The sequence below is a fragment of the Protopterus annectens genome, chromosome 1.part0 (genome assembly GCF_019279795.1).
Source record: "Protopterus annectens isolate FY-2018-M chromosome 1.part0, PAN1.0, whole genome shotgun sequence".
NCBI classification, from domain to species: Eukaryota; Metazoa; Chordata; order Ceratodontiformes; family Protopteridae; genus Protopterus; species Protopterus annectens.
In genome coordinates this window covers 661,040,659-661,068,581 of record NC_056725.1, presented here as the reverse complement: position 1 = coordinate 661,068,581, position 27,923 = coordinate 661,040,659, and the positions used below count along the sequence as shown (strand labels likewise).

The following is a 27,923-nucleotide window of genomic DNA, read 5'->3' as shown; positions in this document are numbered from 1 at the left end:
CACCACACACACACACACACACACACACACACACACACACACACACACACACACACACATGCATTGCATGCACAAAAACAGACACCTGAATACAATTTATACATTGTGTAGCTTTGTGGCTGCACTAGCTGTTAGCTAACTGGAGTAAGAAGCTCAAAGATTTCTCAGCTAACTCCTTGGTGCTATCAGGGAAAGTCTATAGATTCCTTGCAGTTATTTCCTTATTTGCCTTATTTTTAGTTAAATTATATATTGAGGAAAGAAAGAAGATTTTTAATATAAAGTAGGAATAAGGATTAGGTATTTTGCATAGTCTGCATAAATAAATACAACCATTCATGCATATATGCTTTATCATCTGAATAAGATTACCTGCACAAATTAATGATTATAAGTAATAAATACACATTACAGTAGATATTTTAATTTCCTTTAATATAGTCAAGAATTGGTATAATATCCAAATGGAAAAATGAGGCCATAAAGCACTTTTTAAACACACTGTTTATTTCAAGTTTTACAGGTAAATTGATATTAATGAAAAACCTGGCATGAGAATTAGTACTTCCTAATCTGGAGTCAAAACTATCTCCTAGAAAAGAGTAGATCATTTTATGCAGGTGAGGGGGAAGCAGATGAATTTTAAGTATCTCAGGGTCTTGTTCATGAGTCAGGGTAGAGTAGATCAGGAAATTGACTAGAGGATGAAGACAATGGCAGCATTATTCCAGTCACTGTACTGGGCTATGATGATGATGATGATGATGACGATGATGATGAAGTGGAATGTAAGTGTGAGGATAAAAAGTTGATCAGTCCCCATCTGCACCTGTGGTTCAGTGACCTTGGAGGAGATGTAGTTCCTTCATAGGGTTGCTGGGCTCACTCTCTGTGACAAGATGGAAGAACACTTCAATCTAGAAGGCTCTTGGAGTACAGATAATGCTACTCCAGACTAATGAGAGCAAGTGGAAGTGGTCTGGGCATTTAGTGGCAATACCACCTTTTTTTCCTCACACAGAAGCGTACCAGTCTCAGCCCCATGGAAGAAAGCAATGGAGCAGACACGGGGAAACATTACAGAAATTAAATCTCACAGATGGGCTAAGAATGCTTTGGCATCCTCCGGGAGAAGCTGGGGACCAATGCTGGGAATAGGGAAGTCTGGTCCAACCTGTTCAGCATACCACCATAGTGATCTTCACCAGGATAAGTGGTTTAGAAAATGGATTAATGGAAAAACTGAAAGTACTATGTCAGTAAAAGTCATATCTAGGAGTCATTCTTGACAATGCTTTAACATCCTCAAGTCATACAGACAATACAATCAACAAAAGACTTTCACAACTGAAACGTTGCTACAAGTTTTCATACCTATTCCAAACTGCAAGGCAGTCTATAGCTAGAAATGTCTTCATTGCCAAAATCGAACATGCCCTAACTTTATTAACACTTCATTCCAACACCAGTACACACAACAGCAGGTACTGAACAACAAAAACTTGTCATTTTGTACTTCTAGCTGACAAGCATACCCACCACTGTGATATCTTAAAAGAGATATCATTGGTTACTGGTTACTAGCCAAGGTACTGTACTACTCAGAACTCAGTTGTTCAGGTGAATCTTGACAGACACATTGCAAACTCATAACAAGTAGTTGTATTCAGGGGGACTCAATCATACATTTTTGTACTTAGAGCTTTAGTTTCCTTGATGTACTACCAGTAACAGGAAAAAAAGTGTAGGAGTCTGAAGTGTGACACAGCTTTGAAAGCTGTAACACATTTAGTGCTTTCTCACAGATAGTAGTCAGAAGCAATTTATATCGTTGGTCCTGTTAAAAGCTGTAGCATACTTTGCATTGCCAAATACAGAAAAACGTAACTATTGGAATCAAAAGTGCTTTAAAGCTTTCACAGCAATTTTAGCTTTTTGGTGCTGTTCTATGGTGGCTGGCACTGGCCACTATTTGAGTGCTAGTGTTAAACTACAGCTTACCACTGAAAGGTGCTTAAAACTTTGTTAAACACCTCTCTTATGTCCCTGAATTTGGAGTGCAACTGTGGTGCTACTGATTTTGAACTGATTTAAAATGAGAGGCAATATGGCTTGTGCTGCGTTCTTAATGTCCTGATGATACTCTTGAATCCTATACTGGATCTTCCTAGTGGTTTGACTTATGTTATATTTATTACATGAACATCTCAAACTATAAACAACACCTTCATTGCAACATTCTTCATGTTCCTTGTTGATAAAAGAATGGCCATTGATGATATATATTCCCTAATCAAGTCCCTAAAACAAGAACCAGAAAGGTGGCATGGTATGGTGTAAAACAGTACCCAGAACCAATAATACCACTGTATAATAGATTAAAAAAAAGTTTACTAGAAAAAAATACGAAAGGATATGTTAGCACTTTCATCCACTCTCTTTATGGACTTCTTCAGAACTAAATTAAAAAATAATTTTATATAGGATTACCAAAATTAATTAATTATCAAATTAATTCTAGTAAATTAATTAATGAATCAGTAAGTCCCTAAAATGACAAACAGAGCAGCCTTTGCCATAACATGGTCACATTTGTTCTGATTGTGTTCAGGAAAAGTGTGCAAATGGACCAAGTGTTCCATCGGGCTTGAAGAGTTCTTGTATGGTATCTTAGGAACTTGACTTACAGTGCATCCCAGGATGTCATCATTAGGAATGGCGTGCCAATATTTTTTTCTTTAAAGCCTAGAAACACCCTTGGTAAAGGAAGCATACCTCATTATGAAATAAACACCTTCCTTGTCATTACTGCAATATGTATACCCTTCTATAGGAAATCCCCCTCTTGCAAGCTATAATGCTACAACTACTCTTTCTAGATCAAAAAGAATAAACTGGTAAAAGCTATAAAAGTGTTGCGCAAAAACAAAAAGAGAAAGATAAAAACACAAAACACTTCACAGGTGATTACGCTATTGATCTTTCCTTGTTAGCAATTGCATAAGGAAACCAGCTTAGAAACAATTAAACATATATTTTAAAGTTTCACTGATTTTAATGAGGCCTTCAGAATAATATTCAATTACTTAGATATTTCCCTAGAAATACAGAAAAATATTAATCTATTTAAAGAGTACGGATATTGTTAAAAGTATAGCATAAAAAGGCATGCTTGGTAAGCATATGAGGGAAGATACAAAAGGTAATGAAGAAATATTTGCATTACCCGCTACAGTAGTTGACTTGTAAGAGTCTCCACCTTCCATACCACTGACACACTATAAACTGAATTTGTATTTTATATCATTAGTCTTTATCTTTAAATAAAAGCCTATAATTATATCCTATAAATATGTACAAAGCTGAGTTATCTGACCGAATGCCATCAATGATTGTAAGTAAACCATCATTTTAGTAACACAGAGATCCTGAACAGGCATCTTGGATGTTTGGTGTGGTAAAAGCCCTGCCTCACAGCTCAAAGGTCCAGGGTTCAATCCTGATCTCTGGCACTATCTGTGTGGAGTTTGCATATTCTTCCTTTGTCTACTTGGTTTTCTCTGGCTACTACAATTTCTTTTCACATCCCAGAAACATGCAGATTGACTGTCTATTCTAAATTGTCCATATGTATTACCGTAATATTTGCCTGTGTGGTGGGTTGAAAAGGGTCTATGATAAATAAACAAAATAAAATAAATAAATCCCTGCAGTAATGACTGCACATTGTTGATAGGTCCTAATACAGCTGTTTGAGACAGAAAGTACAAGCATGATCAGTAAAATATTTGAAGTAGTTTATGTGAGATTCCAGATATTAATGCAAAATAGTTCATCAGGTTGGAAAACAAACTCCCAAATCCCTGTAAAGAAAAGCAATATACATTCTTTATAATGTCATTATGTCTTACTAATGTTACTAAGTACTGTAGTAGTTACAGTATGAAAACTTTCAGAAACAGTCTACATGTACCTACCCTTTTACAAATGTGGTTGTAGTGCCGTCAGATCTCACGGACGATAAATTCTTTGCACCAACAACAATCACAATCAGCTGACCACTTTCAACAAGGCTCTTTCGCCTGCCTAAAGTTTAAGAACACTGACATCAGCAGTTTAAAAACATCCATGTTTCTATTTATACTATTACATATGTAACATCAAAATGGAAGCTGATGGCTTGAGTCATTTTCTTAGATCATGCTGTCATTATCATGGGTGTAAAATAAACTATTCTACTGCAGCCCGGATTTTAGAAGAGCATTTTTAAGAGGTATAGCACAGCACAAATAAACATTATGCTAATTACATTTTAGGCTTCTTCTAGATTAGCTACATAATGTAGTGTTGTAATTACAGGAAAGCCTGAACGTTTTATTAATGTTTTGTTCAAAATGATTTTATGCAGTAAGAAAAAAAAAAAAAGACTCACAACAGTTTACACAAATACAAAGCACCAAGTCAAATGATGTGTCTGTTTTAAAACACTCATTGAGGAACTTAGACATCAACTACTCAGCAAAAGCATTTGCGTATTAAAAGCAGAACATTTCAAAACCCACATACTAGAAAAAGATGTCTTCCATACTACCTGTTACTTAGTTATACTAACTCTGAGACTGCACAACCACAGAGAAGGAAAACAAATTATGTACAACAATTTCCAAAATCTTTAGGTGTACATTCTTAACTAAAAAAGACATTTGCCAAATGGGACATTGAAAAATAGTTTACAATAAGTGATCACTTGATGAAAACCTATAAGGAAAATGGATTACTCATAAATCTTGTTATTCTAATATTATTTTTGAAGATAATTCCACTTTTCCAGCAGCTACCCAATTGGCTAGCGAACAGTTCAGTTTAATTTTTTTATCATAAATACTAAAATGTCTTATTACATTGTTCTAAATTGGAAATACTGCTCAATGCGACTGATATGGGTATAAAGTGTCCACTGTAATGTATTTACATTACAGTTAATGTCTGTGGAGCTACTGCAAAACCTCATACATCACTGTGAGATACATTACCCAACAATATGATCTGTTGTGAAAAATTCAGTTTATACTGAATGTAATTTCTTGTTCATAGGTGAGTACTAGGCTAATGGCCCTGGAGCCAACACAAGCCTAGCCCAAGAATATTTCCGTCATCCTGTTTGCTATGGCCTGATCTATGCACTTGTGTAAATGCTCATACACCTCCTTGGTGTATGATTCAGCGGCATTTCCCCATTTGCATGGATGATGTGAAGTTTGACACTTCTGTCTTTAGAAGCTCAAAATTGGCTTTGGAGAAGTGGGGGTGGGTGAGGGTGGGATTTGGATAGTGATTGTGATTAACTTGTGGTCAGATCTAACCAGAGAGGAGTTGGTTACTGGTGTAGAGCAGCAGTCCCCCATGTTTGTAATGACCAGGTTGAGAATGTTTTTACTGCTGGTAGGGGTGAGAATGAGTTGGTCCATGGTGTTGGAATTAATGAATTTCAGAAATCGTTGGGCAAATGAGTTGGTACAGGAGTAATTTTCCCAGCTAAAGGAGGGGTAGTTAAAGTCTCCCAGTATAAAGGTATTGGGTTGAACCTTAATGCTTTCCAGAGTGTTCAGGAATGTGGAGTGGGAGTCTTGGGACATTGTGGGGGATCTATAGCAGGCTACAACCTGGATTGCAGTGTTATCCAGTGTTAGTTGTACCTGTAGTACCTCTGATGCATTATGTTGGGAAATCAGTCTGGAGGTGTGCATATCCTTTATGAAGATGGATACACCACCACCTTTGGGGCTTCGGTTCACACGTCCTTTAGGGCTTCAGTCCAGGTTTAGGGGCCAAAAGGTATGATATGCAATGTAGCCTGGAAGCTCTGGGATGCTCTCTGGAGCCTTGAACCAGGTCTCTGTTACTGCACAGAGGATGATGTTCTCCAGTTTATGGAGTGACTCGAGCAAGTGCATTTTAAGATTTAGGCTTCTAGCATTGAGTAGCATAACCCTCAGTTTACGTTTGCTTGCAGTTGTTATGGTGGTAAATTTTTCTTCAGGGAATTGCCTAAAAGAGGCACTATAGGGGTGGCATGAGCCTTTGCCAGTATCTGGAATCCCAGGGGTGACAAATGCAGGCCATCTCTGGCAAAGCATCAAGATCTGTCAATCATGACATCCCAGGCCGACAGATACTGGATCCCCTTTGAATGACGCCAGAACCTTAGCCAATTGTTGAAGTCAATCATTTTCTGCTTATGCTGTGGTATCAGTCTAGGTGATGGCAGTATGCTATTCAGGGCTAGGGTCATACCTGCCTGGGCTACAAGATCCAATCACTTCCATGTCTCTTTTCATGTAGTCCAGGGGGTACATCTTAGGTCATTCACACCAACATGGACAATGACAGAGTCATATTTGTACTTGTTGTGGAGAGACCCAAGTGCATGCATTATGTGGTGAATCCTGGCACTCGACAGGCAGCTGACCATCGCTTTCTCCTTATTTATCCTAGTGAGTGGGACATCAGTGTGGCTTACTATTGAGTCACCTATGACTAGTCTATTGGGTAGATTGTTTTGCTGTAGGGGCTTGGGCTGAGTGGCACACTGTTTATGTGGACTATGTGTCCTGGGGGTTGTGTTTGGGTGAGATGGTTGCTTGCATTTTTCCCTCAAAGGTCTTTGTTATTTGGGCAGATTTTTATTGGCAGCCGCCGCAAAAGTGTGTGTGGGTGTTTTGTGTTACTATGTGAGAGGTGTGGTGGTGGGTGATCCGGGAAGCTATGTGTTCTATGAGGTGTGATGTATGTGTTAACCTTCTCCTCTTGACTGGCTAGCCCAGTCTTGGTTTGAGAGAGCGTGGCCTCTAGTTTGGCTATTTACGTGCATCTCTCACAAGTGGATGTGTTTGGAGGTAGGAGGAGAGGGTTGTCTGTGTACATGTGGCAATTGCTACATTGCCTCAGGATGCCCAGGTTCACCAGGTTAATAGGAGAAAGCGTAGGGAACTGACCTTTAGACATGCCTGGATAGGTGCTTACTTATATACGTATTGGAGCTGTTTTGCTTCCTTTTAAGTACTGAAGCTGTTTTTGTTAGTGCTACTAACAGTTGGTATGCTTACTATGACAGCTTCCAGAGGTTCTGAGCAAGTGCTGGGTTTAGAGGTCTGATTTGAGTGCACAGAGATGAAAGCTAGCAAGATCTAAGGGAAAATTTGAAGAGCAAACTTTAAGGCACCGGTAATAGTTTAATCTAGCTTAGCTGTGCTGCGCGACATGCAAACCCAGGCAAATACTGTTTTTTAAGTCACATAGTTGAAAGGGATAGAAGCAGCCCAAAACAGCCAATAAAATACAATTCCTGAGCTGGAAACCACTCCTCTAGTGACAGATAGGCTGCTCAAAGCTTACCACTCTTGTCATTTAAAAGAAATGTATTATACTGAAGAGGAGGACTGCTATTAAACATGGTGCCAAGGACCTAAAAGTCCTATTTAAGTAATGGCAAATATAACATGTTTAAAGAATATTCCAATTTTACTCATGCTTAAAGTTGCCTGGCCAGGTTATTTCATCCTCTGATGCCATTACTAGTTTTATTTTACTTCAATGGTAGTGAGCGTCATCTGTTAAATTTTATTTTAAAGCAGAATAATACACTTGAGAAAGATTTACATTTAAATAATTAAGTTCAAAACTGTCTGTCTCAACATCAAGCAATGTTGTAGATAGAAATGCCATGGTACACCAAAACCAGAACCCAATTTTGTCATTGAATCTTCAATGTCTACTCTGAGCAGGTCTTTGTTCCCACAAATCTTTAATTTAAATCTGAAGTCACACTGAAAACAAACCAAACCACAACCAAACTGAGAATGCAGTACGGCTGAAGAACTGAGGATATGAAGCCAGGAGTAATGCAAGTGGTAAGCTAGGGGGCAGAGTTCACGCTCATATAGCAAGGAATGCGATGAAAAATGATACACTGTAATATTGGTTGATGCATGTTACCAGCATGCAGCAGTTACTGATAATATCTAGTGAGAGATATATGGCAATAAAAAAGTATAATGGGCAGCATGAACAGGAGCATTATGGGATATAGACTTAAACATAAATGATCACCTTCCAACCTGGTTGGTTACCTCACAGACACAGGGTACAAAGTTTGATTCTCACCTTTGAGGGAAATTGGATAGGCTTAAAGTGGCCCATAAAGGCAACAAGCCTAGTACTTACCTGTAAATCTATGAACCTTAGTAACATACTCTAAATGGAGGAGTAACTGATAGTGGCATGGCTAAAACTGCCAAACACATGACAAATACAGTCTTATAGAGAAAACACATACACACATCTGCCAGACCATAGACATATACATATGCCACTGGCTTAAACATGTGACAAAAGGGGTATAAAGGGATATAAAGGATCTGCTGGGAGTAAAGGCAGATTACAGCTAGAAAGGCATGCTGTATAGTCAATAACTGTCCTTTGTTACATGCACTGTACTGGAAAAGATGTATACATTATTAAAACACATAGCTACATCTGTATAATCAGAATTATTTCATTAAACAATTATAATCACACAAACTGTAATCTTGTGTAAAGGCTAACAATAATGACAGATATGAACATGAAAGGCAACAGGGTTAATCACCAGACTAATCCAACACCTTTTTCTTCACTGGTCTGAATGCTGTCATATCTTCCATCCACTCCTGATGTACTGCAATGAAAATGAATTATAAGTAGATATTCCTAAGAAATACACCTCCAATGGCCTTGTTGAGATAACTATTTACATAGCAATACATGCATATCCTTCTAGTGTCTGAATGATATACATTCAAACACGTCACCAAAAAGTCACAGCAGACTCCATTTCATCACCAATGCCTGCTCATAGGAGTGAAAGCTGATGGAAGTTAACAGATTAGCCAATAACAACAGCAAAAGCCTGTACGCAATGCCATCACATCAACATGGCAACATCAGTCCTACTGTTAACAGTTGTGTGGTAGGATTACTAGGATCTAGGTGAGGAGCAGCACTGCAAAAGGAAATGAGTGAGAAGGGTACACAGGTGAGGAGGGTTGTATAGGTTACCTAGGGAAGAGGAGACTGATATGATAGTTACCAATTAGGTCAGTAAGTAGTGCAGGCTCTTATAGGTATATTGACGTAAAACTTAGAGTGGCAGGTAGGTAGGAAGTACAGTGGAAATAGAGTTGTTGACTGTCATTTGAATAAGAGGAATCTGGTCTGTGGAGGAGCTGAGGAAGGACAAGTGGAGTAAGTCATTTTAGACAGAGATGGTTTTGAGTTGGTGTGATATTGTGTTTATTTGGGGTACAGAAATGAGAATGTGACTGGAGTTAAGGTACACTGAGTGGCAGTGGTGAGGACAGAAGAAATTATATGTGGAATAAACTAAAAGAAAAAAGGGAAATGGAGGCTGGGCTTTGAGCATCAGAGTGATTGGTTAGTGTTGGAGGGTAGATGAGGTACTCGGTGGTGATTCATTGAAGTAATGAGCAGGAGTGAGGGGGATTACTGTAAGTGAATCTATGTGCTTACTGATTAGCATGGACTACTTAATATGGACATTGGGGTTTAAATATAGTGAAAGAGGGAGTGTGGCGGAATTCAGGGTAGGGTAGGGGAGCCCAAACGACAGTGAGAGTGAATAGAGCAGGTATTCCAGAGGAGAAAAGCAAAACTATTTCAGAAACATTCTATAGCAGTCACATTTCACGTAAGTCTATATGTTAGGGTTTTTTCAGCATACCTAGAGCTAGGTTTTTGTATAACTGTGATTTGACCTTATAGACAAGTAGGGAGAAGTGACAGCTAAAGTAGATACAAATAGAAATGACCAAATATGTGTCCAAGCAGGCAAACAGAAGAGCAACAAACATAAAAAAAAATCACCAGCCAAGGGATGTAAAGGGACAAAAACACCGGTTTAATAAGCGCTTTTGTTCTAAATATTAACCATGGACTTCATCAGATTAAACATTCACTCACCATTTCCTTTTTTATAAACTTGCCCACTGCCACTATGTGACCAAAAAGTTAATTACCTGAAAGCACAAATATTTTCTTTCGAACGTCACAACACATAAATGTATTATAGCAAAATTTTAAAAATTCGGTTAAAACATGTTAAATTATCTGCACATAAAAAATACATTTTGTATAAGAAATGAATTGTTAAAACATTCATAATTTAGCTCTTTCAAGTGTTAATAAGTTATTTATTGAAATGTTGCCATTTATGCCTGGGGGGTTAGAGGCATTCAGTTCCTTCTGCCAATGAAGCTTCCTGGCTTCAAGCCTGGTGTGCCAATTCCCACTTCTTAAATCTGATACTACCCTTTCCAAAACAAAAATAAAAACTTTTTATATTACACACAATCGTTAGAGTGTTTGCACAAGGTGTTGGTCAAATCAACTTTTTATACAGCATACAAATATTGATAATTTTTCTCCCTCAACATTTTCTCATCTGAAAAATCTTCATCATTTCTATGACTGGGCAAGTTACAGGGATTTCTAATCAAGCATGGGTATTTTGTAAGCCTAGCACTCATCATGTCATCAGTTAATAGAAACTATCGATCACTACCCACTATCAAAAAGAACCCACACCACACCATCATTCCTGTACAACACATCCAAAAAGCTCATCTTGTCCTTATCCATCTCACTAACAAAACTCAAGAAGTCTGTAGGCTGGTTGATATAACACAGAAATTCATTCAGCAGAGTTCACAGTCCATAAAATAAAAATGTCATCCAGGAATCTGAAATAGTGTGAAATATATTTCCAAAACTTAGAGACAAATACAAAGTTGCGTTCCCACCACCAAAGTATAATACTGGCAAAAACTGGTGCTGCAGCAGCTCCCATTGTTACCCCCTGACTTGTTTAAAATATTCCTTCTCAAAATATATGAAATTATTACTTAACATAAGATCAATACATTCACAAATGATTCTAATGTAATTTTTACTTAAATGTGTACACCATATCAAAGCCTCATTGAACCACTCCATTCCAATATCACATGGTATCTCCAAAAATAATTCTTTGACATCAGTGGTGATCATCAATGCATCAGGATCAAACAAAGTGGCAGACAAAGCTTGCAAATAGTGCTGGAAGTCTTTTAAAAAAAGAAGTTATGTACTTACCATAATGTTCCATGTGAGTTGTTTATCTCGCCTTTATTCTCACTGATGGGTTTGGAACCGATCTTCGGCTCCAACACAGCCGATAGCAAAGCTCAAGGTTTGCCAGTAGCTCGAGACCAAGCCCCTTATCCCACAATGCACTGCTGGAATTACCTCAGATCTTGTTTGCTGCGAGTAAAAATATATATACCCTTTTATTTATTTCTACAAGAAAGCACTTTCCGAAGGGGAAGAAGAAATATTGAATAACCAGGATGGTACTAGCCTCTAAGTCAACTGTCAGTCAGGAGGGGGAAGGAGGGAGGGACGTGAGAATAAAGGCGAGATAAACAACTCACATGGAATGTTATGGTAAGTACATAACTTCTTTATGTGAAGTTAAATCTCGCCGTTTATTCTCACTGATGGGTAGCATCCCTAGCACCCTCAATCTTGGGTGGCAAATGGAAGTACGTTCTTCAGTACCGTGGAACCAAAGGAAGACCTGTCCCTGGAAGACTTATCTACTTTGTAATGCATGATAAAGGTATGAGGCTTAGACCAAGTGGCTGCAGTGCAAATATTGTCAAGGGGGAATTTAGCTTGAAAGGCAGAAGACGTAGAAACGGCTCTGGTAGAATGACCCTTAGGTTTGTGTGTTAATGGCATGCTCGCATTCGCATAAACAAAGGATATACAATCTGATAACCATTCAGATAAAGTTGTTTTAGCCACTGGATTACGTTTTCTGGCTTCTGAGAAGGGTACAAAAAGTTGATCCGATTTTCTAATATCCTTAGTTCTGTCAAGATAAAATCTGAGCTGTCTGTGTACATCAAGTTTGTGCAGCATGTATTCCAATTTGTTAGAGTGGTTGGGAAAAAAGACTGGCAGCTCAATGACCTGATTGATATTGGATTCAGAACAGACTTTAGGCAAAAAGGAGGGGTTTATTCTGAGAGATACTCTATCAGCATGGAAAATCATGTAAGGTGGTCTGACAGATAATGCTTGAAGTTCTGGCACTCTGCGGGCAGAAGTAATGGCCACTAGAAAAATAGTTTTCCAGGATAAATATTTGAGGTCACAAGAAGATGCTGGTTCAAAAGGGGGAAGAATAATTTGAGACAGCATAAAGTTCAAATTCCAGGGAGAATAGAGAATTTTGACAGGAGGTCTCATGTGAAGAACACCTTTAAGAAAAGTTTTAGATAACATATGGCCCATAACATTTGAGCCACCAAATCCAATATTGAAATTTGAGATGGCAGCTAACTGGACTCAAACTGTAGCAGCTGCTGCCCCTTCCTTAAAAATCTTTGTCAAGAATTCTAAAATGGATGATAGCGGAGCTCGGAAAGGGTCCATTTTCTGTGTGTTGGCCCAAATTGAGAACCTTTTCCACTTACTGCCGTATAATTTCCTGGAGGATGACTTGTGAGAAGACAAGATAATTTGTCTTGTATCTTCTGAAATTGAATACAGCCTGACAATTAGGGGAAGTGGATTAGCCAAGCAGTCAGTTTCAGGGACTGCAGGGAAGGATGGAGGTCCCCTGACGGGTGCGTCAGAAGGTCCGGAACTGGGTCCAGGATCCATGGATCTTCCAACAGATGATGGTGGAGAAACAGGAACCAAATCTGTTGAGGCCAGTAGGGGGCTATGAGGATAACAGTCCTTCCCAGCGATTTTGCTTTCTGTAAAAATCTGGGTATCAATGGGAAGGGTGGGAATGCATAAAGGAGACCCGGGGGCCAATCGTGTAAGAGTGCATCTCTCGTGGGATGTCCTGGAGGTGATATTGGGGCAAAGTAGCTTCTGCATTTTGAATTAATGTGGCTGGCAAAGAGGTCGCAGCAAGGCTGGCCCCATTTGCGGAAAATCAACTCCGGAACCTGTTGTTTGAGAGACCACTCATGAGGGAGCAATATCGCCCTGCTTAGCTTGTCCGCTATCACGTTGGATTTCCCCGGGATGTGCGTTGCTAGCAGAAAATGCTGGGATGACACAGCCCATTGCCAGACCCTGAGGGCTTCTTGACAAAGGGGGTAACACTTGGTTCCACCTTGCTTGTTCAAGTACCAGACTACTGACGTTGTCCATCTGAATTGCAATAGTTCCTAGAGGAAGAGAGTCCTGAAAGTACTGCAACACCAGAAGTACCTCTCTCAACTCTAGAACATTGATAAGCAGATGTGACTCTTGATCTGTTCATGTGCCTTGGGCAGTCTTTCCCTGATAATGCCCCCACCCCACCCTATCAGGGAAGTGTCCGTTGTCACAGTGGCTACTGGGGGAGAGAATAAAGGGTCTTCCGATTGTGACATGAAAAGACGTTAACTACCACCAAAGGTCTCTCTTGCAAGAATCTGTGATGAGAATCATGTGGTGCATCGGTAGTTTCTAGTAAGACCACTGAGCAAAGAGGAGCCATTGAAAAATTTGCATATGCATCCTTGCGAGTGGTATAGCCAGGATTGCTGCTGCCATCAAACCTAGCACCTTCAAGACCTCTGCTACTGTAGCTTTGTTCTTTGACACCAGTGAGCTGACGTGTTGGTGGAGAAGTGAGACTCTTTTGATTGGAAGACATAGAGTGGTAGTTGAGGTATCTAACTCTGCTCCTATAAAAACGGTATGCTGTGATGGAGATAAGGCAGACTTTTCGAAGTTGATTGTAATGCCTAATTGATGACAGAGTGTCAGAGTGTATTGTGTTGCCTTTGTCAATTGATGCCTGGTGGTAGCGGTGAGGAGCCAATCGTCTAGGTATGGAAACACCTGGAATCCTAGACACCTCAGGTGAGCCGTGACCACTGCCATGCATTTGGTGAACACTCGGGGGGCTGTAGTAAGACCAAAGGGCAGGGCTCAAAACTGGTAATGGTTGGCTTCCAGCCAGAAATGCAGGTGATCTCTGGAGTGTCTGTTCTTCTTTAAGTGATAGTACGCGTCCTTGAGATCTATGGAGCACATCCAATCGCCTATCTCTAGAAAGGGAAAAATGGACTGAAGCGTGACCATTTGGAACTTCTCTTTCTTTATGAACTGGTTGAGTCTGCTGAGGTCCAAGATAGGTCTCCAGTCCCCTGTTCTCTTTGGTGCCAAAAAGAATCTTGAGTAAGTTCCAAATCCAACTTGGTCTGCTGGGACTGGTTGGATGACTCTTTTTTCTAGCAATCTGTGGACCTCTATGATTGCTTGTTCCCTGAGACTGGGTGGAATATCTGGGATTCTGTTTACAGGAATGGGAGAGGTAGAGAATGGCATGAAATATCCTCTGGAAATGATGCTTTGTACCCATGTATCTGATATTGTTTAACCAGGCTTCTGGGTACAAAGACAAGTGACCCCCGACTGCCTCCAGAGCCGAACAGCCAGGCCCCCTTTCAGGGGCACTGGTAGGGTTGACCAGAGAACTGACCCCTGTCACCCTGTTGCTGTGGACCCCCTTTGCCGCGAGGATGGTGTCTTCCGTTATAACCGCCTCCTCTGCCTCTAGGGGGGGTTTCTCCACATGTATCCTGAAAGGCTCCCTGTGTTTTTCGGAACCACATTTTCCCGCCCCTAGGGCCCTTGGGTTAGGGCCGACTAGGGGTAGAAAAATGGACTCCAACGGCAGATAAGGTCTTGCCTTCCTGCTCACACCTGGTTAAAGTTTCCTTTACTTTAGGCCCAAACAGTGATTAGCCATCAAATGGGGTGTTGATAAAGGAAGACTTAAAGGGTACTGCAAAGGAACAGAGACGCATCCAGGCTTGTCTTCAGAGAGCAATGCCCAAACTAGCGGCTCTACTTGAACCATCAGCTGCATAAGATATGAGACACATGGACGAGTTTACAACTGAGTTTAGGGTAGCGAGCTGTGCGTTGACTTTGTCGGCCACCCCTGCAGCTACCGTACCCTGGAGAGTATCTCCTAGCTCTTTCAGAGATCTCTTTGTAGTCTCGTAAAATGGGTTAAGTAGTTCAGTGATTGCACAGAAAAAGTCGCTGAACTAAACATGTGTTTCCCATATCTATCCATAATCCTAGAATCTGTGTTAGGAGGATGGATAGATGCGGATGTTTCAGACACTTCCTTTTTGGTGGCTGCAGCTACCACCATGGCATCAACAGGCACTCCCTTGGCCAAAAATGGCTTGTCCACTGGGGCAGACATGAATTTATTTGGCTTGTGAGGGACAGGTTCCATGGCCTCCGATGACTCCCATGCCTTACAAGAGATCAGTTCCATGAGCTCGTCATAAGGTGGAGACACCCAAGAAGTGGAAGATTGAGACCCAAAAGTCTTCAAGAGCACGGACTCATCCTCAGTAGGGGTCTTGGCTTGCTAATCGCCCCTCTGACCAAGGATCTCTAATATCTCTGCAAAGGAGATATCCTCAGAGGGGGCTCAACGGGACTCTTCTGACTCATCCAAGTCCATGTCAGATGTCAAAGATTCTTGTGGGGAGTCTAAGTGCCTCCTCTTGCACAGTCTCTTCCTGGGCACCTCCTCAGTTGGGGGGATCTGGGGAGGTCTCAGAAGAGCAGGGGACTACCTGTGGGGGTACTTGAGGCTCAGGGTCTCTACGCTTAGGGGGACCGGTAGATGAAGAAGCAGACACAGGAGCTTGAGGGGAGAGGGAAGGCTGAACCGATGCTGACATTGTATTTGGAGACAGGACTCTCCTCATAGCATCGAAGGTGCCATGGCTCTGAAGAGAAGAAGCAGATGGACCCAAAAGGACTGTCCGATCCTCCCACACTGAAACCATGGGCTCCGAGCCCGAGGTAGGAGCCGAGCTCATCCAAGCCAAAACCCCGAGAGGAAGAGCCAGCACCGACAAATCTGTCCGACTATCCTCTCCAGACCTGATGGGAGAGCGTCGGCACCGAGGACATCTGAGTAAATGGAGCCGATAACATCAGTGTGGGTATTGGCTCCAAGGGTTCGACAATCATTGGTTCGAGTTCCTTCGGCTCTGAGGGTCCAGTATGGCTCGGAGGAGGAGTAGACAAATCCGGTTCAATGGTCTTCGGCACCGACGAGCTGGTCAGGGCCGACAACAATTTGGCAAGTCCTGGTGCCTGTAAAAGCTTCTGCACTAGCCGATCCATGTCCAAATCTGAAAGGCTGACTGAAGACTTAGATGAATGCACTGAAGGTGCTGACTGGAGCAGAGGAGAAGAGGGAACCTCAGAGACCGGCTCCAATACTGGGAGCTGGCTCCGAATCAAAGGGACACTCAGTTCCAAGGTCTGTGGCACCGATGATCCTCCCTCTGAAGTTTTTGCCTTTTTTGCCACTTTGGGATCCAAAGATTTTGAAGATTTGGAGGATTTGGAAGACATGCTAGTACCTTCATGACTACTCAACACCTCAGAAAAGGAATGCTGTAGTAATCCCCTGTCAATTAGCTTCCTCCTTCTCTCCAAGAGGACTTTTGAAGAAAAGGAATGGCAAATGCTGCAAGTGTCTTGGAGGTGTTTAGCCCCCAGATAGTAAACACATTGAATGTGTCCGTCAGTGATGGACATTTTCTGCCCACAATCTGGGCATTTCTTGAATCCAGATTTAGGATGGGACCTTTCCTTGTCATCCGACATAGTAAATAGTAGAAAACAAAAACCAGTATACTGAAACTAATACAGTGAAGTCCTTACTTTACTTGTAAAGACCCACACTAACTAAGGAAAGCAACTAAGCCCAAACCGGGCACTATCTATGATAGTTAAACTATACATTTAGAAATACTGGGCTAAACAGGCCCACTGAGAAAAACCCTGACTATAAGAAAATAGAGATTATTAAGTGTAAATAGGGCTAAAAGGCCCACACAAAACAACTAAGCCAACAGGGCACTAACTATCAGAAAGTACTGATTCTATTATTAAAATTTTTAACACTCAAACTATCTATATGAAAATATCTTAAGAGAAAAAAGAAAAATATTTTATCAAAACTTGCTATTTTTTCTCACAAATGGTCCGAGCTAGCTGGATCACCGAGATCTTTCTTGCAGTGGCAAACTAGATCTGAGGTAATTCCAGCAGTGCATTGTGGGATAAGGGGCTTGGTCTTGAGCTACTGGCAAACCTTGAGCTTTGCTATCGGCCGTGTTGGAGCCAAGGATCGGCTCTGAACCCATCAGTGAGAATAAACGGCAAGATTTAACAACTTCACATCATGCTTTTTTGTCACTGAGGAAGCCTTAAGGTGAACATCCACCAATATAGCCATTGTCTTGGTCTTGGATTACCCGATCCTGCAATTGTCCACATAGGGGGAATCATCAACAGATGATATTATATCCCATATGTGAGTCTTGGTGATCCCAAAAATGGATGGCACTATTGGATTTTCAACCTTCATGTATTCAACAAGCTCATTTGTGAACTGCAATTCAGGACATAAATCATTCAACCAAATGTCTACCTTAAAGTAACTAATATTAATTTCATTCAATGAAGCCGAAATGAAAAAGTCACTATTGTTCAAGTAACACAACTTTTTTTGAATGTGTATAAAGGAATCCATAATGTTCCCCCACCCTTGTCAGGCTTCATAATACAAATGGACTTCTCCTTGGAAAGCTCTATATTTGTCAGCAATCTCTCTCTTATTCCTTATCCTATTACATGTAGTATCTCAGGTGCAGCAGTTTTGAAATAGTGAAAAATATTTACCTGTTAATATGGTATATATCACAGCACTACCATTCTTAAGATGATTAAGATAAGACAAGAAACGTATAGGGAAAGTTTGGTATAATGGTTAAGGTTTTACGATGGGCAGATGGATTACTGATAATGAAGTGCAACATAAGGGAGGTTCTGCACTCATGAGTCCATCACGTGAGGTTTTTTATTCAGGATTCTGAGAGCAATGGAAAGCCCTGAACTGTGAGAAACAAGCTTTTCATCAAAAAGGAAAGAAAAAAAAAATATTTCCATTCTGCTTAAATATTTTCAACTGCACTTATAGTGACCTGTGTGTTGGTAATGTTTTTGCACTTTTGTCCATGCTTTAGCCAAAAACGTTCTGTCTTTTCATTTTTATTTTTTTTTAGTTTAGCTTCATCTGCAGTTGTGGGAAAATTGTGAATTACAAGATCTTAGCATCTTTTATGCATTGTATTGCACTTCTATCCCCTTAAGTGGAATTAACTGTAAAAGAAGACTGTATTTTGAACTTTGCCTGGGCTGATAGTCTTGTAGTTTCATTTACAGTTGTGGCAGAACTGTAAAGTTCTATCAGATTTGAGCCTCATTTAGTCATTTTTTATTGCATTTTTTCCATAAATAGGGTTGCTGGCAAATTTCTGCATAGTATGGTGCCTTAGACTGTAGTGGGATTGCAGTAATGGCAATATTGTAAATTCTGCTGCAGAATTTGTGCTTAAGTGCTTTTACAGATGTTTATATTCCAGTTTTGCTTATCATTCACCTGCTTAAAGTCACATTCTAGTGCCTTTCTGTTTACTTTATTGTTTTCCATCTTCTTTGTGTCTGCCTAGTCCCCACTGATTCATTAAGTACTGCTCCCTGCTGATTAGCTACAATTCTTTCCTGTCCTCAGTTGTAAAACCTAACGTTTCTATAATTCTACTTCAACCTCATTGATCCTATCTCATTTAGTGACATCTCAACCAAAGAAAAAATCTACACATACTATTCCCAATGCTACAATTCGTGGTCACGTTTAGACTTCTTTTTAATTTCTGACCCCATGTCAAAGTTTAAGATTAACTTTAGTACAGAACCTAGATTTCTTTCAGATCATGCAAGGATTTCCCTCAAAATTATGTTCACGCCTTCAGCTCCCTTATTTGCTAACTGGACCTTAAACAATAATTTATTGTGTAACAAACATACAATCAAAGAAATTAATGACATCTTAGCAGACTTAGACATTAGTCTTAAGACCTCCCAAATTCCTCCAGATATTCAATGGGCAGCCTTCAAAGCCAAACTGAGAGGTTTTTTGATCAACAAGGCCTCCTTCTTCAAAAAACTTAACAAAGAGAAAGAAACTAATCTGATTTTAAACTTATCCATATTAGAAAAGAAGCAGAGAATAGGTTCAGACCCGGGGATAGACAAGATGATCAATATTACTCAAAAAGAATTACTAGAACTCCATACACAAAATTATTCCCTGCAAGAACAAAAACTTATTGCAACATACTCTGAATGGGTGCAAACCCCCTCTAGAACTCTTGTGAGAATAATAAAAAACAATCAGTGTGTTCCCAGAATTTCTATCCTACATTCCCAAAATAAAATTTATAAATCGGACACTGAAATAATCCAATTGTTCCATTTTCTCTACTCAGATGTTTATGGTAGGAAGGAAACTAACACCCCTAAGTCTCACATGGAGACATTTTTTAATTCTATCAACTTCCCCTCCCTGAATGATAATCAAAGATCTTTGCTATCTGCGCTGCTGGAGATCCAAGAGATTCAAAATGTTATTAATAACCTCAAACTTGGCAAATCCCCTGGCCCCGATGGCTTCACCACCAATTTCTTTAGAGTCTTTAATCTAAGAATTTCCTCTATTCTTTTAAAGGTTTTCAATTTCATTATAAAAAATGGGATTACTGACTTACATTGGAACAATTTGAAAACAATCTTGATCCTAAAAAACAAGCAAGATAGAGCTGATCCCCACAACTACAGACCCATTTCATTAATAAACACTGATATAAAAATCTTCTCCGCTATCTTAGCCAACAGACTTAAAAAAATCATGCCCTCCTTAATATCCCCTGACCAAGCAGGTTTTATGAATCACAGGCACACTTGGGACAACACTCTAACTCTTGATTCCCTAATACAGTCTACAAAAAAAGACAAAAATCCGATCTACGCCTTAACATTAGATGCTTCCAAAGCATTTGACAGAGTAAATGGGGACTTTTTGTTCTCAACCTTATCCTATTTTAGCATACCTAAAGCTTTTTCTGATATGATTAGACTACTATATACAAATTCCTATACCTACTTACATGTAAACAAAAACATTTCCAGCCCAATTAGGATTACGAATGGAATAAGACAAGGATGCCCACTTCCCCCTTTCTCTTTAATATTTTCATTGAACCCTTTTTCATATTTATTGCCCAAAATACCTATCACTCAATTCCCAAAGTCTTAAATACTAATATAATGCTTTCTGCTTTTGCTGACGACCTTAACCTATATTTCCAATAGCCCAACACAGACCTGTGTAAAATCTCTAAGGCTTCAGATTATCAGATCAATAATAAGAAATAACACATTTTTCTATTAATCCTGATGGTCATAAATCTTACTACTTTCCGGACTCTCCCTTTCAAACAACTTACCACCTTAAATACCTTGGAATACACTTCGAGCACAATCAAGCATCCATGCTTCAAAACAATTTACTTAGAACTTTGTCTAAAATATGTCAGGACCTCCACAGATGGAAACTTATTAATCTGTCCTTTTTATCCAAGGTCGCAATAGTGAAAATGAATGTCTTGCCCAGACTCCTCTACCAGTTTAATGCATCAAATCTGATTGTTTCTAATAATCTATTCTACAAAATGAATAAAGAACTAGCCAAATTCATTTGGTTTCCTAAAGCAGTTAGGATATCTTACTCCAAGCTAGCTTACCCTAAGGCAAAAGGTGGGCTATGCCTTCCAAATTTCCAACTCTACTACATGATTATCTGTGCTAATAGAATCTTGACTATCTCAAATCTCAGCTGCAAAGCTCATACTCTGTCCCCATCCTAGTTGAAAATATGGTACCACCACATTGTTAATAACAAAATTAACCTGAAAGCTCTCCCATTTTTATCCCCAACTGCCATTAACAATTCCAAATTATTTAGTACCCTAAAGCATAAGATCAGACTATTCCAAAAATTGATAAAGGACATTAACCTCGAAAATACTCTACCCCTGCTCCAGCCCCTTCATCTCAATCCAAACATCAAGATCAATAATAAAATGGTTAACCTTACTGACTTTCTTCTTATTAAAGATATCAAGGTATGGGATATTTTCAAATACAAGGTGAAAACTCTTTCTGAGTTATGACTAATTCTTAAAACCAACAACAAATACACAGTCATTCTCCGGCTATTAAGAGAGTTAATCTCTTCACAATTTGCTAAATTTTCTGCCAATTCTCAGGAAATGGAAATTAACAGGCTCAGTGAAATTATATCTACTGTCTTGAGTCCAGCGAAAATGCTCTCTAGATCCTACAACTTATTGAACTCTTTACTACATAACTCAGGCTGCCTTTTCCCTAGTTACTGGGACAATCAAGGAACCCTTATTACGGAGGATCAAAAACTTTCTGCTATAAAAATTACCACAGAACTTTCCCCTTTTAAAAAACTCATCTACACACAACTGATGATCAATAATAACTCTTATTACGCGCCCTCAGTACTTAATTGTTTTGACCCCAAAATCTCTCCTTCTTGTACTGGTTGTTCCTTTCCGAGAGCTGACCTCCTTCATATTTTTTGGTTCTGGAATCATACCCACAAACTTTGGTGTTCTTTAAAAGTACGACTCGAGAAAATGGGCTAACACAAATCTACCCTTTCCTGGGAAACAGCCATTCTCTATATCCCCATCACTAAGCTACCCAAGTTAAAACATCATGTACTAATCACTCTCTGCTCCCTTATCATATTATACATAACTAAAAACTGGATGGATCGCACTAAACTTTGCTGGAAGGGTTTTAAAGAGATGTCATTGAAATATATTTCTGCGCAACAGTTTATCATAAATGGGCCCAAGAAGAAAGCCTACTTTGAAAAATTATGGAAATGTTTACTTGACCAAATTCTTTGTGAATAATCCTTCTCGTAGCTTATCATCTTTTTACCGTAGAGGTCCCTCCCCCTTGTCACACTCGGAGATCCACTGATATCCCCCATAACTTTGTATTTTCTTTTCCAACAGATTTTATTTGTCTGGTAGCATTTTTGCTTGTAAATATTGTATATAAATTAGTTAGCTTTTAGGTATAGGTAGTTTATTTTTTTTTGTTTTCTTGTTCACTCTTGCATGTATTGTTCTGTTACTCAATCACAGTTTTTTTTTTGTAATGCTTTGTTATTTGTGAAATAAAATAAAAAGTTATTTGAAAAGAAAAAAAAAAAGTTTCTATAATTCTAAACTACCTGAGGGCATTGACCTGTCGCTCAGAGTCATAGGACTAAGAGAATTGTCTGTTTCTGAAGTCACAGAGCTCCAGTACTGGTTTTATTTGATTGCATCCTTCTCTACCTAGTCTGCTTCTTGCTGTTTGAATTTTCCCCCAACCATCCTACCTTTTCCCTGTTGTGTTTTTAAAACTTGTGTCTCTGGCTTCTATCCCTTATGGTAATCTGACTTCCAAAGTCCCTCTCTTCCATAATACTGTGGCCACCCAACAAACCAGTATTGCTCTTGAGTAAACCTCCCTTACTACAAAGTGTCTCCAGCTCAGTTTCTCTGCCACAATCTGATAGGCTCCTGAATTATTCCTGTTCCATCCTTGAAAGATAAGAGATGTATTTTATTGTTTTGCACTTCTGTTAACTGTATTTGAGTGCTATTGCTTTGTATTTTCTTTATTTGTTGATTTTTTCACTTTAAATCATTTTAAAACTTCCTTTATTGTAATGTTTCTTGATTGCTGAGATTTAAACTTTTGAGAAGCCTTACAGGTAATGTTACTGTGTAATTTGCAACTTTGTATTTGCTGCTGGTACTTAATTGCTTCATTCCTGCACTTTTTGTCCAGCAAGACTACCCTTTTACTAAACAAAGAGAACTAGTTTGAGCAGTGACAAGCATTGGTCCACACGTATGACTATTCTTTATTCCTGCAACAACTTACTGACTACCCAACTAGGGCCAGAAACCATGGACGTGGACTTTCCTGCTCTCTCTGCAGCCAGTCCTCACTAACATGGGAGAATGCTAGACACCCCCCCCCCAACCCCACCCCGTGTAATTTCCTCTCTGCTAAGATCGGTTAATAAAGCTGTCTCCTTTGAAATAAAAATAAAACCTGTGACCCCTTGTATCATTTAGAAACTATTTTAGGACAAACTTCCTATTATTAAGTGACACCCAACAAAACTTCATGTTTCCACAAGCCCTGAGAACACAGTTGCCAATGTGGAATTGTTCACAGATCCTCTATTCAATCATGAAAGTAAATGATGTGCCAACCATAAACAAGTTCAGAACAAACTCAAAAAAAAAAAAAAAAAACAAGCCATCCTAGTGGAATCCAAACATTAATAGGCTGTACAACATAAGGAAATTCACAGCAAAAGTCAGGAAATACGATGCCTAGCTGGATAAAAATGCTGTTATCAATCTTAACAAAAAAAAAAAAGCTCAAGCAGTCCACTCCACACAGAATTTTCTTTTAAAGTTCAGTCTATTAAAGCAGTTCACTTACTTCAATCTCTTGGGATACTTTATGATGATAATGTGTATGTTCTCAGTAATCATTTCTAACCTCTAAGCAAAACTAATGTGTGAATCTGTTACTTCATAGCAAAAATATAAACAAGTTAAATCACCATTTAGTAAAAAATCATTCTTTTTCTGGTGGTTTCAATCAATATGTTAAAAAGACAAAAGCATTCTTAGTGCAACTCTTTAAATGAAGTGAGTAACATAACTGTTCTATTCAAATGATACACAGCAGGATTAAAATAAAATGATTAGTTTAGATGCAATATATATTGGTAGCATGCTCATATATTAATGCAGTTTGCACTAACCGAGGACACTGTTTGACATCAAAGTGAAGCTATTTGGAAATGGGAAACTCAAAGGCATTTGTTAATTTAAAGAAATCAGTGAGATATCATTTCTGATATATGTGCATGCCATAATACATTTATAATATATTTATGCTTAAGTATATTATTTTGGAAGTCAGAATCCAATTAGCATGCAGGTCATATTTCTTAACAAGTGATAGTGCTACACTGAGTTTAGAATATCTATAGCAAGAATGCATCTAAGCCAAGAGCAGTTTACAAATGAGGCTTACCTGATGATCCTTCATTTCCTGATTGAGGTTTTTGTTCCTGGGTATACAAAACAAACTTTGCTTTGACTTGAAGTTCTCCACTGTACTGTGCTAGGCAGTCTCCATTTTCATCAGGCTGGTAGAAAGAGAAACATAATAATTGCCAACAGCATAATGACAATGACAGTAGACCTGCACTTGTTCATTGCGAGAATTATCAGACACTCTCATTCTTGTAATTTGTTACTTCATTTTTGTCACAGGTCTTCCTAACCACCCGAGTTCTGTGTATGCGTTCACACATACAATGTCCTTGCTACATTTTAGTTTATGTGTGTTTGTTTATTTTCGCCAGCAGGTGACACTAGTGTAGTACTTGAGTACTGGTTACACTGTTGATTCGGGACAATAGAAATTTACAATAAAATAAACACATTAAAAGGGCAAGGCACTTTACTGAAAACACAGTTTGTTGAATACTTGATACTTTTTATACAGAGTATATTCCTTTTAGAGATTTATGAACTGCAGGCAGAAAGGAGGCAATTGCACCAAAATTAATGAAAGCTGGATAAATAAGCTGCTCCAATTGTCTGGTTTTTAATAGATATGCTTTTTATGAACTGTACCTATTCCATACAATATGTTGAGCTGAGATGAGTTGAATACAATGCTTTGTAAGTATAATATAGTATAAGTACCTTAGTGAGAAAGTGAAGATTGTGGCTAAACATCTTTAGGTTGGTTGGTGACAGTATTTGACTACAGTGATTGATTTTGATATGATTCTGTTATATTCTTTCTTTACAACTAAAATACTTTCTGCTCAGTCATGAATTCAATGGTGTTCATTAAAAGGATTACTGTAGCAGTGTATTTGTAAAACATGGGATATTTTCCTCAGGATGTCTTCTAACCAGACTTGAAGAGCTCTCTCAACTCAGTACTGGCATAACCAGTCAGGAGGAGAAGGAAACCACACTCACTACAATTCCAGTCTCACATAGACCTACCACGACAGCAAACCAAACACATAATCACACAAAACCCAAACATAAAACTACTGTTCAATCTCAGCCTTACTACAGGATATGTGCCCAAAAAGTGGCGTACAGCAACAGTGGTCCCTCTCCATAAAGGTGGTGCCTCAACGGATCCTGGAAACTATCGCCCCATAAGCCTGACTAGCTTGGTCTGCAAAGCTATGGAAAGGATCATCATGGACCTCATAAATAAAGATATTGGGGACCTACAGACACTGGATCCTACCCAGTTCGGCTTTGTTAAGGGCAGATCCTGCCTCTTAAACCTGGTTGATTTCTTTGAAACAGTCACCAAGGCCATTGACAAGGGGAAGGTGGTCCACACAGCCTACCTGGACCTCGCAAAAGCCTTTGATACAATACCCCACTCGGGCATTATAGATAAGCTCACCAGCTTAAATATAAGCCCCTATGTCACTAGATGGATTGCAAACTGGCTCAAGGACAGAACCCACATGGTTAGAATTGCTGGAGACATGTCAGACTACAAACCAGTTACAAGTGGTGTCCCACAAGGCTCAGTCCTGGGACCTCTCTTGTTCAGTATATATTTCTCGGAGGTACAGGCCAACATGGAAGGACTGTGGCTGACCAAGTTCGCAGATGACTGCAAACTGGGTGCCATAATCAACACTCCAGCTGACACAAGCATCCTCCAAAAGGGCCTCATCGAAACAGACAACTGGTGCCAGAGCCATGGCCTCAAGCTAAATACCAAAAAGTGTATAGTCATCCCCTTTGGCAAAAACAAAGTGCCCACAAATTACCACATAGGTGGTAATCCATTAAGTACAGAAGAAGTAATTAGGGACCTGGGACCCAAGTTGATAGCAATCTCTCATTTGACAACCACGTGGCCAAAGTGGTTAGAAAAACATTTTATATAGCCCATCTAATCATGAAGGGATTCACATCTAGATCAGGGGAGGTCATCATGCCTCTTTACTCATCCCTCATCAGGCCCATAATTGAGTACAATGCCCCTTTTGGGATGTACTTTACCAGACACCTACAGCAACTGGAAAGACGCCAAAAGTACCTCACCAAGAGGATCAAAGGGCTCAAACAGATGCCATATGCTGCCCGGTTAAAGAAAGTCCAGCTCTACTCAGTGGCATACCGCCTGTTCAGAGGCGATCTGTGCCTGATGTATAAAGCCATGTCCAACCCGGAATTAATGGACATGCTGCACCTCAGAAAATCCAAATCCCATCGAGCTACGTGCTCGAGAGACTTGAACCTCAGCACTGAAATAAATAGGACATGCTGGAGGGACAGATTCATAACCCAGAGGCTCCCTTCACTCTGGAATAAAATCCCAGTCCAGGTTAGGCAGAGTCCCTCATTGACTCTCTTCAAGAGGAATCTTGATGAGTGGATGGGAGATCGTAGGTTTACCCCGGGTATCACTTCTTTGTCACTGTTAGACAGAGGCACAGTATACTAACCTCGAAAAAGGGCATAGCAAAATTAATTTAAAATGGGTGGCGAAAGCCAAACACACTCTGGCTAGGCTTATAAATGCCCTAGGGCAGATAGCCTGGTATGAACCTATGAACCTATTTGGAGATCCCAAAGAGGTACAGTCTTCCTCATTTCATTTGGGAAATTCAGCTGTAATGGACATATACCCATCTTGTAATGAATGTAGGATGCAAGCAAGTACAGAATGGATAGGAAAGACAAGGGTTTAGTATGGAGAATGTGGCCAGAAACAGTTCCCAGGTAGGTAGAAACAAAAGTAGACTAGGAAGCAATTTAATAAGAATCAGTGAGTACAAATTATAAAACTCCTAAAAGTTGAAAGAATTAAGAGTAAAAAATATAAAATGGGTTGGTGGAAAGATGAGGGCTGAGATGGTTCAAGTATTCTCAATGCTGTATGACACTGTGCCTTAAGCAAGCACATTTTGGAACAAGAGGCGGATCCTGAAAGATAAAGGAGTTCAGCTGAAGAGGATAACTGGGAAGCTCAGAACCTACATGTGAGTTAATAGAAACTGGGATGATTTCCTGTGAAGAGACAGGAGGGTCAGAACCTTATCAGACAGAAAGAGGATGTGGGTAGATGTGTGAGGAGGTAAGAGAGACAAAATGAAGAGTAGGCAGGAGAGCAGTGTTAGATACAGAAAAGAGGGTTAGAGAAGATTTGGGCAGAAGAGTGTACAGCTATAGAGGAACAATCCGTGACTGAAGATTGGAAGGTAGGTAGAACAGACCAGCAGTCCAAAAATGTGCCAGCTACAGAAAGGAAGAGGATTCATACATGACAGTGGGCAGCAAAACTAGTTACAAAGGAAACAGAGAAGAAAACAAGGTGGAGGAGGAGTAAGTGGCAGAATGGGCAATGTAGGAACAAAGAGCAGAAAAACAATACAGAGGAAGGAGAAATTGCTAAACATTCTGACACCATAGAGAGAACAACCACAGGGGGAAACATACAGCATCAGAAACAGTGCTAAACATTCTGATACCATAGAGAGAAAAACTGCAACTGGAAATACACAGCTTCAGAAACAGTGCTAAGCATTAAGACACCCAAAGAGAACAACCACAAGGGAAAATACACAGCTTCAGACTCAGTGCTAAACATTCTGATACCACAGAGAGAACAACCACAAGGGGAAACATACAGCATCAGAAACAGTGCTAAACATTCTGATACCACAGAGAGAACAATTGCAACTG

At 39.6% G+C, this 27,923-nt stretch overlaps 1 protein-coding gene across 6 annotated transcripts in view; it reads right to left on the bottom strand.

Annotated features, from left to right (window-relative positions):
- Positions 1-27,923, bottom strand: part of SYTL3 (synaptotagmin like 3) — a 1,329,495-nt gene that overhangs the window by 28,834 nt on the left and 1,272,738 nt on the right. For all 6 annotated transcript variants that reach the window (XM_044061986.1, XM_044061992.1, XM_044062018.1 and 3 more), the window contains 2 exons: positions 24,214-24,328; positions 3,978-4,086 (listed from right to left, as the gene is read on the bottom strand). In XM_044061986.1, coding sequence (XP_043917921.1) covers positions 3,978-4,086; positions 24,214-24,328 — 224 coding nt within the window. The remainder of the gene's footprint in view (positions 1-3,977; positions 4,087-24,213; positions 24,329-27,923) is intronic.